Raw genomic sequence first — 15,994 nt, forward strand, 5'->3', positions numbered from 1 at the left:
CAGATTGTGGGGGCAATAAGCTGACACCGCTTAGGGGGGGCCAAAAGCCCTACTAAGCAGGTACATACAAAAGTATGAAGGCTATTGCTTAATGCATTGTAAGCCTCCCTGAGTCTCTGGAGAAGGGCAGCATATAAACCGAACCAATAAATAAATAAATTGAAAAAGTTGCCTGGAGTTGACATCTCCAGTTAAGGTTGAAAAACATTCATAACAAATAACTAGATGGACACATGGTATAGGCATTCTTTTATGAAAACTTTAATCTCAGCCTTGCCACAGGATTTTTCACATATGTCATGCAATTCTGGAAAGTCTTCCTTCCTGGGGTTTTCTCATTGCTCATAATCATCAACCGAAGAAAGTTATGAGCTAGTAGTCCTCTGTCCAGGAGATACTTGCAGCTGCTTCTTTTTACCCTAACTTCTGAATGTAAGCCCTACTTGTGAATGCAGGCAATAGGTGGAAGATGAAATATTCAGGGCTTTTCCTATCACATCCCTTGAGGCATGAGCACTAAAACGCAACTATGGGAATTTGTTTCTTAAAGCAGACTCAGTAAAGCTTTGCAAAATGAGAGGCTATGTATGTATGTATGTATGTATGTATGTATGTATGTATGTACTTATGTATGTATGTATGTATGTATGTATGTAGCTGAAGTTCTTACGCCAAGTTCTTAAGCTCAATTTGGCAACTTCAAGATGTGTTGCTAAGGTTGAAAACTACCGATACACTAAATATTGCACTCTGGATTTATTGCACTAAATATAGCACTTCTGTCACAAATCCTTTTTCATTAGCTTGCATTTTATTCTGACTTTCCATTTGTATCTAAATGTATGAATGTGTCCCCTTAGTCTGAGATTTCCAAAGGGATCGACTATTAACTCTCAAATTCCATTTCAGTGTAAATTTTTTTCTGGGTTATGTTTTATAGACAGAATCTTTATCTAAAGGTCTTTGTATAAGAGTGCACATGTTTATAGCCAATAAGGAAACTGAAATCATTCCAAAAAAATCAGAGGACAGAGGGGAGAAATATACATGCACAGACTACTTTTGGAAGAAACTAAATTTATCTGGATCTTGTTATAATTTCATTTTACTTCAATAGGAGCCAAGCCACATCACCACAAAATGTTGCCTTTTGACATTTAAACTTCTAAGAATGTTGGTAATCCACTACCCAAAATATCAGACAGACAGCATCTAGTGATTGGTGCATAATCTGGGACTTCTTCTGGAGTCCTTTCTTCCTGTTCATACAGCAGGTGGCAGTCATAGACAGGACCATAGCCTTTGCACAATTACATCTTGTGCACCAGTTGTAGTTGTTTTTCATTTGGGAAGCATTGCTCATGATCACTTGTGGCAGCTTAGTTACTGCCTGACTGGACTATTCCAATGTATTCTACTAAGTGTTGGGGATTCCCTTGAAGAGCATTATGAAACTTTAATTAGTCCAGAACACAACAGCACATTCTTTATTTGGCACAGCGGCTCACCACTGCTGTGTGAACTGCAAAGGGCTACCAATAAATTTCTGAGTTCAATTCAATGTACTGATTGTCATCTTAGAAGGCCCACATGGCATGAGGACAGCTTACTTGGAAAAACATGTCTTCCCACTTGTTTCTATAATTCCTAGTAGATTAGCTATCATGGGCAAGCCCTGGCTCCCACTGGTGAAGTAGTGTCATTTTGTGGAGTCCAAGAAGTGTGTCTTGTATATTATGGTGCCTCTATTGTGAAACAGCTTTCCCCCTAAAATGTGGAATTATTGATGATTTTTGGAAGATCTGGATCAGAGGAAGGCAACCCTCTGAATCCTCTTTAAGCACTTAGACTTCTTTAATCATAATAACTCAATTAACTTAGATTTCCCCAACCCACTATTTTCCAAATTCCTATCAGAACAACCATTAAGAAACGTGGACTACACGAATACCGTGTTTCCCAAAAAATAAGACCCCGTTTTTGAACCCCAAAATAAGTGTTTGTCCTTATTTTCAGGGAGGTCTTATTATTTTGGGGCACGTGGAGGAAACCAGAGGAAATGGCGGAAACCGGCTGTGCATGCACTTAAATATTTTCAAGGAGGGCTTATTTTCCGGGAAGGCTTATTTTAGTGCATGCGCTCAAAAGCCCGATTGGGTTTATTATCAGGTAATGTCTTATTTTAGGGGAAACAGGGTAGCAATAGCACTTAGATTTATATACCTCTTCATAGTGCTTTACAGTACTCTCTAAGAGGTTTACAGAGTCAGCATATTGTCCCCAAAAATCTGGGTCCTCATTTTACTGAAGAATGGAAGGCTGAATCAACTTTGAGCCGGTCAGGGATGAACTCCAGGCAGTGAGCAGAGGTAGCCTGCAGCACTGCATTCTAACCACTGCATCTCCTCCAGTTAATCTCCAGTTTTTGATACCATTAACCATGATATAGTTCTAGACCTCTTCCATGGATTGCCATGGGATGTACTCTCAAACATGCTTTTTCAAAAGACAGCTAGACTGTTGTCTTTCGATAAAGCATATTTGAGACAACTATGACCTGGATGACTGAGAATCTCCAGACATGGGATGCATTGTTTTACAATGTCTTTCCTCCTTCTTGAAGGACTGGTTCTAGTTGGGGAGGGCTGAGCTACCCAGAGATGTCAATACTTTTTTGAAGTATTACAGGGTTCTGTACTACTTTTTTTTAATGTTTACATAAAATTACTATGGGAGGTTATTCATTAGAACAGAATTCACTATTATCAGATGATGCAGTAGAAGTGCTGACCCAGTGTCTGAAGGAAAGAACAGACTCAGATTGTATCTTTCAAAAAGGGATGGCATTTGTTTTATGGGTCAAATTATTCCAGGAAATACTAAATATGTTTCTGTATAGAGTTGAACTCACCAATTTAAAGGTAATTCACAATTTGAGAATGTTCCTGAACTAGCAGATCCTTCTCAATCAGCTGTTGGCAACTGTAGGAGGAAGGGTTTTGTCTCATGCCTCAATTATTGCACCAACTCCTGATTTGGAAGACTCTTCTCACAGTCACTTATATCTTAGTTACATGTGCTTGGATTACTGAAAAATATTTATAACTATAGCTGGTATAAAATTGATGACCTGGGCAGGGACAGCTATCCTGATATATTCAAGTGATCCACTATTTTGGAAGCTGCATTGTTGCCAGTTGGCTTTGGCTTGAATCATATCTGGATATAGTTCAAAGTCAGTTTATTTAAGGGCCTGCCTTGTCCTTGACAGTCAGGTATTCATCTACCTCACTGATTAGATCCAATCAGGTCAGTTCTCTCCAGTTTTTCTCTACAAGATCATCATTTGATGGTATGATTGGAAAGCAAAGACAAAATAAACCAATTAAGGTATAGCTGACTCCATCTCTTCCCAAAACGCCTGGATAATTCTCTTGTAAAAAAGAGGGTTAGGGTTAGGGACCATGCCATGTTACATTAAACAAAGTTAGTGGAAAGAGTGCTACTATGGTTGATTTGGGATAATGAAAGTATGGAATTAATAGTGATGAGGTAGAACTCAGTGTCTTAAACCTTTTCCTTTTCAGTCACCAGTCAGATGTTTCTAATCTGATGACAATCAGAATAGTGGTTAATGTTTGTTTGTAACTTGCTGATGTATAAATATTGGTCATTAAAGTTTCATTAAGCAGTTAGGAATAATTAAGATAGCTTCTGTGAATGGAATTCATTAAAGGAACAGAGATGAAAAAGCTATGGGACGACTCAGCAGGTTCATTGAAATCATACCTTTCTCAATAGAAAATCCAGCTGATAGAGAGTCTAATGATAACTACACACACTTTTCTAATCTTAATTATTGAATGTTAGGCTTCTTAAAGGACTTTGAACATTAGTTTGTTTCTGGAATGAGCTAAATAATTTTGTCTATCTGCAGGATATAACTACTGAATAAAATAAGCAAAAAGAAATGAATGAAAATCAGATGCCATATTATATTAAGAACTAGCTGAATACTTGTGCTCCACTACAAAACTATGTGATTGGGTTTGATAAATCAACACTTTAGACTTTGAAAATTAATGAGTAGTTACGATCGGTCTCTCTTTTCCCTTTCTCTCCCTGAGGCTGGCCCCATAGATCCTTTCCTATCCCCTTCTCTCCCTCAGGCTTGCCCCATAGAAGCCTCTCCCCTTCTCTCCCTCAGGCTGGCCCCACAGAAGCCTCTCCTCTCCCCTTCTCTCTCTCAGCCTTGCCCCTCAGAAACGTCTCCTATCCTATCCCTTCTCTCCCTCAGGTTTTCTAGCCCCACAGAAGCCTGTCCTATGCTATCCCTTCTCTCCATGAGGCTTGCCCCACAGAAGCCTGTCCTATGCTATCCCAATCTCTCCAGAGTTATTTTCAAGTTGGGAGGGGAAGTAGAACGTTTAACTAATTAGCATCAGAGTGTGTTATAATAATATAGGAAATACTAATGCTCTAATGGTCATTTCGAAAAATCCTTTCTTAGTGAGCACCTAGAAGCCAAGAGGAACATACGTGGCAACTTTCAAGTTTGTAGACTTTATGGTTCTGGAGATTTTGTGATTAATGTGTGAGTGGTTTTCGCTTTTATATATATATATAGATTACAAAGAAACTATTTTTCAGAGAAAACTGATCAAACTGAGAGGAACAGAACTGATAAAATAATAACTAAAATTTGCACATAACTATTTGTTTCCAATTAACCTTTGTTCCTCCCTCTTGATGTTATTCTTCTAATTGACAGTAGAGGTTTTAGAGTTGTTTTAAAAGAACTTATGTTGTGCACAAATTTATCCAAACAACAACAACAACAACAACAACAACAACAACAACAACAGATGGCTAATAAAGTTAGTTTGTCAGACCATAATTTTACTGAAGATGAAAAAGGCTACTATTTAAATTACAGCCTTTAGGTATTATCTAACAGAAGACAGCATAGTGATGGCAGCAGAAGCACTGAAAGGTTGTATTTTCATGGGACTTTAATTAACTTGGTACATTTCAAAATATTTATCTTTAAAACTGAATTATTAAAGCTTTAAGTTCCCTGAAATTTATTACATAGCATTCTCATAGCTACATTTATTTGAAATTCAGCGTTAAAACTTTGAATAAAGAATTTAGATGTACCTGAAAGACTACTTTTTCTCCAAAAGATCACCACTATATCATTATGAGTACAAAAAGGACACATACAAGAATTTTGATGTGTATGTGTTTGTGTTTGTGTTTGTGTGAGAAGTCTAACTCAATTTATTTTTCTCAGCCCACACAACTCCCAAGCAAGCATCGAATGAACTAGTTCTTTTAAGGAACCATTTACAGGTTCAAAGAGAGTGTCAACTTTTACCTGCTTGAAACTGAATCCTGTGGATTTTCTATCTGAATCAGGACTGACCAGGTGGTTCTTTGATACTTTTACTACAGTAACTGTAATTAAATCCATATTCAAAATTACCTATCTTCTTTATCTTACTCTATCTCAATTGTGCAATTACACATTAACTTCTTTTTTTTCTCTTTCTTTCTTAGCTATATGCATTTGCATATTCAAAAATTGTTAATATTTTCAACTCCAATTTGATTCCAGCTGGCATTACATTCAATCCTACCTTTCCTTTATATGTTTGCTGTATAAATTAGAGCTATCAGGACAATATGCATCCTCTTCATTCTCTTCCTTATTTTGAACTTCTTAATTTTAAAAATTTCTCAGAAGAATAATCAGGTGTTCTGCTAGTCTTAATATTTTCCATATTATCTCATGCAGGGGTGAAATCCAGCAGGTTCTGACAGGTTCTGGAGAATTGGTAGCAGAAAATTTGAGCAGTTCGGCGAACCGGTAACAGAAATTTTGAGTTGTTCGGAACTGGCAAATACCACCTCTGGCTGACCCCAGAGTGGGATGGGAATTGAGATTTTGCAGTATCCTTCCCCTGCCATGCCCACCAAGCCACATCACACCCACCAAGCCAAATTGGATTTCATCACTGATCTCATGTGTTATATTGTTAAAGAACTTGCAATACTCAAGGAAACAAAAGTAAACTTCCTTCTTATATTTTCTTATTTTTCATTGTCTATTTAACACAATCCATTTCATTTGACATTTTTCTTTCCATGTATGACTTTATGGGATAGGGATTTTCTGTCTTTCACTTTGAGTTGTATTGTGTTGGGAGGGGTGCATGAAGAGAGCCTCAGCCAATCTCATAGTATACTTGTTGAACAGCATATGCAAAACTCTTAGCACAGTGGTTGAATAATTGCTCTTTCTCTTACTTCTTCCCTTTTTTGATAGAAACTTACTTATACATCTTTTCCATTTTCTTGGCCACTCAGTTTAATCCACATTTTCCATATTGCTGATGCAGAGATGTTAGCATTTTGTTTTCCTGCAACTTTAATGACTAGTAAGATTTATGGAAATTTTTATGTGAAAGTGGCATAGACTGAATATGAATTGAATTATCTATCTGTATCATATTGCAAAAGTTTTCAGAAGTCTGAAAAATGCTTATATGATATTTTTGTACCACTATAATTGAACAGATATCACGTTTTCATAATGTTAGTCTCATGAGGAAAGGAGATAGTAGGAGGAATTAAGTTCAGTTTCTCTGTTGAGAGGCACTGGCTATTGATTGTTGGATCATGAAAGTACTGGTTACACAAGAATCCAGTAGCCAATAAGGCATTTTCAAAAGTTAATTAAAGTAGACCTCCGTGATGTTGAAGCAGACTCCACAAAACTCTGTTCCTTCTTCTCAACAATTACTGATGAAACATGTAGGCCAGTCTGCTTGTTTGCTCTTCAGCAGTGGCAAACATTAAGATAAATATTTACTTCGATGTTAGATCAGGTGCTCTGTCATAAAAACCCAGAAAGCTGCTACAAGTCTATGTTGATTGTACTAGATGAGATGAATCCATGCTTCACTCAATGATACTTGTCAGCTTACATAAGTATCTCTTACCCTACATTAGGGGTGTCAAACTCAAGGCTGGGGTGCTTAAATGTGGCCTGTGGGGCCGGCCTACAACTAGCAAAGGACCAGCTTGCAATGACTCTGGCAGTCAAGCCAGGGGTGTGGGGGGGGGGCTCATGCAGTCCCCCTGTGCCCCATTTTGCCTGGCAGGATGCTACAGGAGGCATCCATCCCATCTCCCCCCACCCTGGCCAGTCTGTGGAGAACTACAATGCTGACCCAGCCCTCAAAGAAATTCAGTTTGACATCATCAGCTGAATCAGCCAATTAAAAAGACAGATTTTCTGGAATATTGATCTGGTTATGATAATAGTAATGATTTTTGGTCCTATCTCTTCTTCCTCCCATGTGTCTTATCCTTAGTTGGAAAGCCAGATGTAAAGGAATTATTAAAATGATTTAAGATAAAGAATATAAATAGTGAATGATGGTAAAAGCAAAATTTAGAATACATGACGAAGTTTTAATCCTAGAAAATGTCCTTATTTTGGAGACAAGAAATTTTTCTTGTTCATGGAAAGAACAAGAATTGTATAAAACTCTTCCAATAGTAGCAAACATATTTCATCAAGACTTCTGAACTGTCTTGTCTAGTCTTCCTAATCAAGAATAATATCTGTAAAAGCATTCCTGCATCTGTTTTTGATCAAAATCAAATAAAAGGTTTCCACAGGAACAGATGGCACTAGTTTAAATTCTTTGTTCTCTAATTAGAGTAGCTTGAAAATGAATGCAAATATCTGAATGTATCTGCATTAATATTACTGATTTCTACTACAGTCAGTCCATTATTTTAAACTTGAGCTTAGTATTTACCGGGAATGACTCCAAAGGCATCTTGATGGGAAATACAGAATTTCCTGTATTCTATTGTGTAGGTGCTGAGGTAAGTAGCTATTTTAGGGGTTAAATTTGTAGTCACTGATGCACACATACACACACATATATATGAGGTTGTATTCATAAAACACTGCCTGTTGCCTGATCAACTCATATACTGTAGTCTAGCAACAGTTATCATAGAAAGAAGAGAATCCAAGCTGAGGTAAGTTAGAATCTGAAGCAGTGTTAAATTAGAAAAAATAGGCAGGTATTTGGAGTGATGTATCTGTATATTTTAGACTTGAATGCTATAAATTTCTGAGAAATGAAACTACAATTAGTTTTGAAAGGAAAGTTATTTGTTTTTAATGATTTTTCAGGTGCCTCCTGTACCAAACCTGTACAGGAAAATGTTGGGAATATTTATGTACCAGAAGGAGATGGCAAATTAATGTATTAATAAATTATAGTATTCCCTCAAAATTATTTAGTCTTCCTCTGTGTCTCTCCCTGAGTTTATATACCGAGAAATCTTGAAGGTTGTTATCCATCAATTTCAAAGCCTATCAAAACATTGTCATGTTGGATTTCATGTTGTAGAGAAACAGTATACAAACACAGCCACCTACGCACCCCCGTCCAACCATACAGAATGCAAAATACTGTTTTCCTGTTTTTTTAATACTCCCTTTAATTTTCAACATTAATATTGTTTGTTATTAATTAATGTACTTAGAACACTTCAGTATATATTTTTCCAGCTGGTCTCTCCTTTTTTAAAGGCTTATTTGTATCAATCAAGATCCTTATAATTTCAGATGTACTATTTGAGAATTGTACAAATGCTACCATATAATAGAAAATTGGATTGTGTATTCATTTTATACAAGCAATGAAAAAAGTTATTTTCAATGTGATTTTTTTTAAAGAATGGATCTTGACAAAGAAATCTATATGTCAAGCAACAGAAGTGAATATTTGGACAGAATCTGTTTTCAAAGTAATTACATTTCTTTTAGAAGAAGCCAATAATTTATAGCATTGGGAATAAGTGAAATTTTTCAAACAAAGTTCTCCAGACATAGAGGAGACTTGCCCAAAGAGCAGCTCCAATATTCTTTGATGTTCTTCTTATGTGTATAAAAGGATCTGGACCTAGAAAATCTGATCCAAATACTTTATCATCACATAATACAAAAATTATTTAAAGAATCACTGGACTAAGGCTGGAAAGCTGTCAATAAAAGCAGTGGTGTCAATCATCTGATGTATAGCGGACTGTTATTTGATTGAGGGTTTTTTTGTTTTTTTGTTTTTTGTAGAAAAATATGTTGCCAGGTTAAGGGTAAAGTAGAATAAACTTATCTGGTACCAGTTACCAAATCAAACTTCTTTTAAAGTTTCTTTTAAACGAATATTGAATGTGGATGCAGCTTAGTTAAGTAGCAATTTATAAGGATTCTAGACTGATGCACAAATTAGCTGCAGAGTGCTCTACTAAGCAATATTTTTTAAAATAAATGTTGGGGTAGGGGAACAGACAGAAATGATATAAAATTTTTGACTCTTATGAGAATATAAACCTTCACATTTTATTATAAAATTAATGTTATTTGTTGTTGGAAACAAAAGATTCACGTGTAGTCTGTAACTTCATTTTGCCCTCTTTTTAAGGTAAACTATGAATATAATATTTTGTTCCAGCCTTTTGGTATCCTTCTTAGCCACTATTGTGTGGACTCGCACTATCAGAACGATGGAGGATGAATCTGATCCATACAACTGGTTGTTTTATACCTTTGAATGTCCACAGGACTGTTTCTGTCCTCCAAACTTCCCAAATGCTTTATACTGTGATAGCAAAGCAATGAAAGAAATACCTGCCATCCCACCGGGAATCTGGTACCTCTATCTCCAAAACAATCTTATTGAAATAATTACAGAGAAGTCTTTTGTGAACGCCACCCAACTAAAATGGATAAATCTGAACAATAACAAAATCACTACCAATGGAATTGAAAAAGGTGCGTTTAACAATTTAAAAAGTTTACTTTACTTGTACCTGGAAGACAACTATTTAGAAGAAGTGCCAGATCCCCTGCCAAGAAGCCTTGAACAATTGCGTTTAGCAAGAAACAAAATCAGGACAATCCCTCAAGGTGTCTTCAACAATTTGGAAAACCTAACTATGTTAGACTTACATCAAAACAAACTGTTGGACAACGCTCTGTCAAGCAACACTTTCCAAGGACTGAGCAGTCTCATGCAACTCAACGTTGCTCAAAATTCCCTTACAAAAATGCCACCAATCCTTCCTGCTAATGTGAACCAGCTATTTTTGGACAGTAATTCTATTGAAGCAATACCAGAAAATTATTTTGATGCAACGCTCAGATTAGTTTCCCTACGGCTGAACCACAATAAATTAACTGATGGAGGCGTACCAAGCAAAGTCTTTAATATTTCATCCCTTCTTGATCTTCAGCTATCGTACAATGAACTCACCATAATCCCAGCTATTGGTATCCATCTTGAGCATCTTTATCTTGATAACAACAGAATCAATAGTAAGTGTATATGGCCCACACTTTTGCAGTAACTCTGTTTTCCTATTACTTACAGAAATTTGCCATCTGTACTTAGATGTAAGTACATTTGTACTTAGAAGTCTCCCTTCTGAATAATATGCACTGGATTATGTTTCATACAGCAGAATAAAAAGGCAGCATTTTGAAATTGTTCACATGTATAATGATACCTTATTATTATTTATATATTTATTCATTAGTTTTCAAGATAGCCCAAATCCAAAAACATTCCGTGTAGCTCGTATTCTTTCTAAAGAATATATAAAATAAAAATATCAATGCTCATACACAGCCATACAAATAACAAACAAATAATTGTCAAAAGCTCCGTGAATACCCTAATCCCAGGCATCAGGAAAAGCAAGTCTTCTAAGACATTCAGATTATTTGAAGGTGAGACATGTACATATCTCGGATGGGATGCTGTTGTCGGCATTAGGGTCATGTTAGAGAAGGCATGCATCCTTAGTTATGCAAAATAACAATGTTTAACTGGAGGGGCCCAAACATACCCACTTTATGCAATTATACTAAATAAATAGAAACTATTAGAGACATACATCTCCTCAAAGAACTAAACCCTATGCAATGAAGTGCTTTATAAATGGCAACCAGTATCTTGAATTGCACTGGAAAGCCAAATCATAACCAACACAGCTCTTTAAGCAGTGATGAGAATGGGTATAAGAAGAAATTTCTGCTATTGCCTATGCCACTGCCTATTGAATCAGCTGTAACTTTCCATGGTTTTCAAAGGCAATCCCATATACATTGCAATAGTCACATCAGGAATTGAATAGGGCATAACTGACTGTCTGAAGGGCCTCCAAATTGAAAAAAGGTTGCACAATTGCTGCATATAGCAGACCTATACAAGGCCATTCTGGGCTTCTTTGAGCAAGAGCTCAAAGCAGAAGAACTCCCAAATTGTGTACTATGTCATGAATGCCTAAGTGCAACTTATCCAAGAACAGTATTTCTTGTACCGCTATAGTGATAGCCATGAAGTACCAATCTAGGGAGCCCCAAACAGCCACAGCCACTCAGTCTTGACAGGATTGAGCATGAGTCTGTTCTTCTTAGCTTCCTCCTGAACAGTTTCCAGACACTGGATAAATACAATGATAGCTTCCCCTGTGCAGCCATGTAGTCTGTATTAATTGGTATATACCACTGGTGTCAAACTTGCCGCGTCACATTGCAGTCATGTGACTTTTGTGATGTTTTCCCCTTTGCAGAGCTGGGATGGGTGTGGCCTGCGTGTGATGAATCCAGCCTGAGGGCCACCAGTTTGACACCCCTGGTATATATAATTAATACAATATGATGATACTAGATCCTGAATTTATGGATAACTTTACCAAGGAGTTTATGCAAATGTTAAATGGGAAGAGGGGTAAGAACATTGAACCCGTTTGTGGGGGATTATGGGCACAATCTCTTCCCTATTCAATGCCAATTAAACCTGACTACTGAGGAAGGAAGCAAATCACTGCAGCACAAATTTCTCAATTCCAACTCTCAAGCTAGTCAGAAGGATACCATAGCCAATGATATCAAAACACACAATAAACAATAAAAATATATATTTTTAAAAAACACACACTGAGAGAACAATAATAATATGAAAATGAATACACTGCTTCTATCTCAGCACTGCAAAAGGTAATTGAACATCATATAATAATAGCCATAAAGGGAAGATTGGAAACTGAATAGCAATTGTCCCCAGTGGCAAAGTCCATGAGGGCCCCTCACCTCCTTCAAGGTCAGAGGGATTGTTTCTGCCCTCAAAGAGGCTGACACTATTGCATAGATCCAACCATTGAATGGTCTCCTCCGGTCATCTTCTCAACCCAAAAGAGGTCTGGATGTAATAAACAGGTAGATGAAGTCACAGTTCAGAAGATCATATTCACCTCATTGTAATCAATTGTAATTGCAATTGGTCAATTGTAATCAAAATCAAATTCAGTCCAATTAACATTATAAGATGCCCCAGCAGCTCACTTGGATCTGCCCAGTCAGAATCCAATTTCACATGAAATAATTAGAATGGATAACTCAAAAAAAGTGCTCATTTAATCAGAACTAGCCAGAAATCAGACATACAAATTATGTAGGATTATTTAATGTATTTTATCTATTGAAATGTCTATCACTACAACAATACAAGAACTAATTAAGATAATCATGATGAATGCTGTTCAGCATTCACCCAAACTAGGAAGAGACATCAGAATAACAGTAATAATGTGAGAATTTGATAGGTGGATAAAAATGCTAAATCCAACCTAAACATCTGACTATGCAACAAAATAATAATATCATCAAACAACATCTGGTTATCCCAGGTTCCTGGGAAGGACTTGATAGGAGAGTAAACACACTAAATGCAATCTAAGCATCTGGCTGCTTGTGCAGCCAACCATAATAATATATTAAATTGATATGCCATCTGACTCCCAGTAACTCTGAAAATATTCTATCCTTTTTAATATGAATATAAAGTAGTAGGATGAGCATCAAATGGTTGAATAGTATGTCAAGCAGAGATATGAACTCTACAGTTTAGCAGTAGATAAATAGATGGGATGGGGGTTGGAAACAAGATGGAGATAATATCTTAAATTAGTGAACCCAGCCACACATTTTATCCTATGTCTTCTTATAATGTATACATGTATATTCATTAATGAAAAATGTTCACTATTGTACAGTTGGAAATGCTGAGAGTTTATTGCAAAAAAAAAAAAAAAAACCAATCACAGCAGAAAACAGAAATCTCTAATTAATCAGAATACCCAGAAATTTATTCTAAGCCTCAAATTACAAAAAGGCCAAACACCTCCATAACAGACAAATGAATCACATGAATAAATCCATGGAAAAGTGAACCATCTGCACCTGCTTCCTGTTTAGAAACATAATGAAATGCTCTGTGAAATTCACAGTATCATATGTGCATTTTTGATGGCCTTGTTCTTAACATTTTGGGTTCTATTTTTTATGAAAATGCATTGTTATTCAACACAATGTTTTTTGATTTTTAGAACTCTCTTATTTCAAGAAAATTTCCCATTCATAAAGTTCTGAAGACATTTCAGTGAGTTTCTGACCTTTTAAGGCAAACAAACAAACAAACAAATAAAAACCAACCTGGCAAAAATAAAGGTGAATGTTTTTCCTTTCCATCAAGGGTCCTTTATCTTTAAAAAAGACAGAGAATTCAAATAAGGGCACCTCAAATTGTATAATTCTTTGTCAGATATTTGCCCTTTGTAGCTCTCTTTAAAAGATGTAAAGAAAGGAAGAAATTGCATATTAAATTAAATGTGCTTCTGCATTAAACTCCCCTTTAAATTATCAGTGACTTCACTTTGATTGCAATTCTTAGATTTATTTTTACATGCCATCCTGATTCCCAAGAACTCAGATAGATAGATACTGTAGATAGATAGATAGATGGATGGATGGATGGATGGATGGATGGACGGACGTATAGATGGACGGAGCTATTTAGGGGGGTTGAGAAACTCCTGCAATTTATTGCAAGTGCAATTAAAAAAATTAAGTCACCTGGTTGAACTTGACTCCTTGGCAATCATTCAGAAGTGATTTTAAAACTTTCTTCATATTTCAACTTCCACCTGTAGTCTTCATCTAAAGATTAGAAGGTATTTTCTATAAGAAGGTATTCTGTTTAGCTTTTATGCCTAGACAAGGCCAACCAGATGCTGTTGTCTCCTGAGGCAAAAAACAAACAAACAAACCCCTCAAACATCTTTATAATTTCAGAAATGACATTGAAGGTACCCTTGCGACTTAATTGATAATTGGCCAGCAAAACATCTCTATTTTGTTATCTTTCTCACGTTCCATAAAAGAAAGAAGAACACGATGTTGACTGGTGATCTCCTGAACAATGCAATTTATAATAATAATAATAATATTCAAAAGTATCAGTAGCTTTTACCTAGTAATCTAATACATTTATTACTAGTAATTTTTCTCATATTTATTTGGTGTTTTTTTTTTTTTTTTTAGGTCTTAATGGAACTCAAGTATGTCCAATTCCTATCCCGGGAGATTATGTTTATGAGAGCAATTTACCACAGCTCCGTTATCTCCGCTTGGATGGCAATGGAATCAAACCCCCAATTCCATTGGACCTCATGCTGTGCTTCCGACATCTTCGGGCTCTTGTTATTTAAAGACTACTTTGTGATACAATGATTTAATGAACATCTTTGCTGGCATTTGACTTGTTACGCTTTCCATATATTTTGTAACATTTAAAAAAAAATTTCCTGCAATATTGAAGTATTTTCTATTTTTTCCTAGTAACTCCTTTACTTTAAATTTTAGAGATGGATTCTAAAAACCAGAAAAATTAGTTTAAAACAGCTTTTGTTGTGGTATATCATATGCATCTTGGCCTGGATATTCAGGAATTGTGTTTTCACCTATGTTAAGCAATAATAGTATAATCTTTATAAGTATAGTATTACAGTACTGTAAATGTCAGATTGCTGTGTTTAATTATGGGATTAACCTCAGCAATCTTCCCCCTTTACTCACCATTTAAGCTGCTCCATTATTTTACAATTAAAAAGTAAGAACATACCTTAATCTATTGAATAGAAAATGAAGATAAATATGTGTTTGAACTACACATACCTAGACAATGTTATTCTATCTTTTTTTTAATAAAATGGTCTTCATTTCTATATAACAGCAAAATGTGTTTGAAGATTTACTTGAAGAGTGATGATAAGTTCTGTTAAGAAATTCATGTGTTTGTAAACCCTGTCTTGTTGAAACTTATTTTCTCCATTTTAGATGTGGATATCTTAATCTATATAAAATATTGTATGCATATCAGATAGATACAGAAACACATACACATTAAATCTCTAAAAATAAATAAAAAGTAAGCATAAAATACAATAATAATAATATGGAATGGAAAATCATCAAGATTAATGCTGGTCATAAAGAAGAGGAATAGACAAAATAGAAACACAAAATCAAGCAACCTGCCAGATACATCAGAGACTTGGTCAGACAAAATAATGTGACAAGCTTCGTACTCTTTGTCTTCTGGATAGCAGAAGCAGCATTCCTAGTTGTCAAGGAAACAAAACATAAATACTCAGGGCATCCTATTATATAGTTCTTCCTCCATACTATTTAAATTTAAATCAGAAAGAAGAAATTACTGAGAACGTTCCATAAAAGTGTGGTCTTGTAATATCTTTTTATGAATAAGCTGCAGTCTTGAAGAAGCTCATTCTTTACTAACTGAACAATGACAAATTGGTGGCATCAAGATAATGATACCCAGTTAAATAGCAACACTTAGCCATATTTGGCTAATTAAAAAAAAATAATTAAATAGGATTGGCCTATTAATACTTGACTGAAGGAAACCCCACAGTCACAGGTTGTACTACAAAGTATATGTGCATATGCACAGACACATACATACATACATACATACATACATACATACATACATACAGTATATGAAGAAAGAAACAATAAATCTATATTATGGTCAAG

General features: G+C 35.6%; 1 protein-coding gene and 1 long non-coding RNA gene across 3 annotated transcripts in view; one reads left to right on the top strand and one right to left on the bottom strand.

Annotated features, from left to right (window-relative positions):
* The window catches only part of LOC117655640 (uncharacterized), a 44,317-nt gene that overhangs the window by 27,916 nt on the left and 407 nt on the right, over positions 1-15,994 (bottom strand). For both annotated transcript variants that reach the window (XR_015728931.1, XR_015728930.1), the window contains exon 2: positions 14,009-14,176. This is a non-coding gene — a long non-coding RNA (uncharacterized LOC117655640). The remainder of the gene's footprint in view (positions 1-14,008; positions 14,177-15,994) is intronic.
* KERA (keratocan) lies at positions 2,055-15,172 on the top strand. Its single transcript, XM_087874000.1, has 5 exons — positions 2,055-4,594; positions 5,297-5,431; positions 5,801-8,064; positions 9,516-10,408; positions 14,477-15,172. The coding sequence occupies exons 4-5, from the start codon at positions 9,523-9,525 to the stop codon at positions 14,641-14,643; spliced, it is 1,053 nt and encodes a 350-aa protein (XP_087730126.1). The 5' UTR covers positions 2,055-4,594; positions 5,297-5,431; positions 5,801-8,064; positions 9,516-9,522; the 3' UTR covers positions 14,644-15,172.

This window comes from Pantherophis guttatus, chromosome 7 (genome assembly GCF_059756535.1).
Source record: "Pantherophis guttatus breed Tessera chromosome 7, ASM5975653v1, whole genome shotgun sequence".
Taxonomy (NCBI): domain Eukaryota; kingdom Metazoa; phylum Chordata; class Lepidosauria; order Squamata; family Colubridae; genus Pantherophis; species Pantherophis guttatus.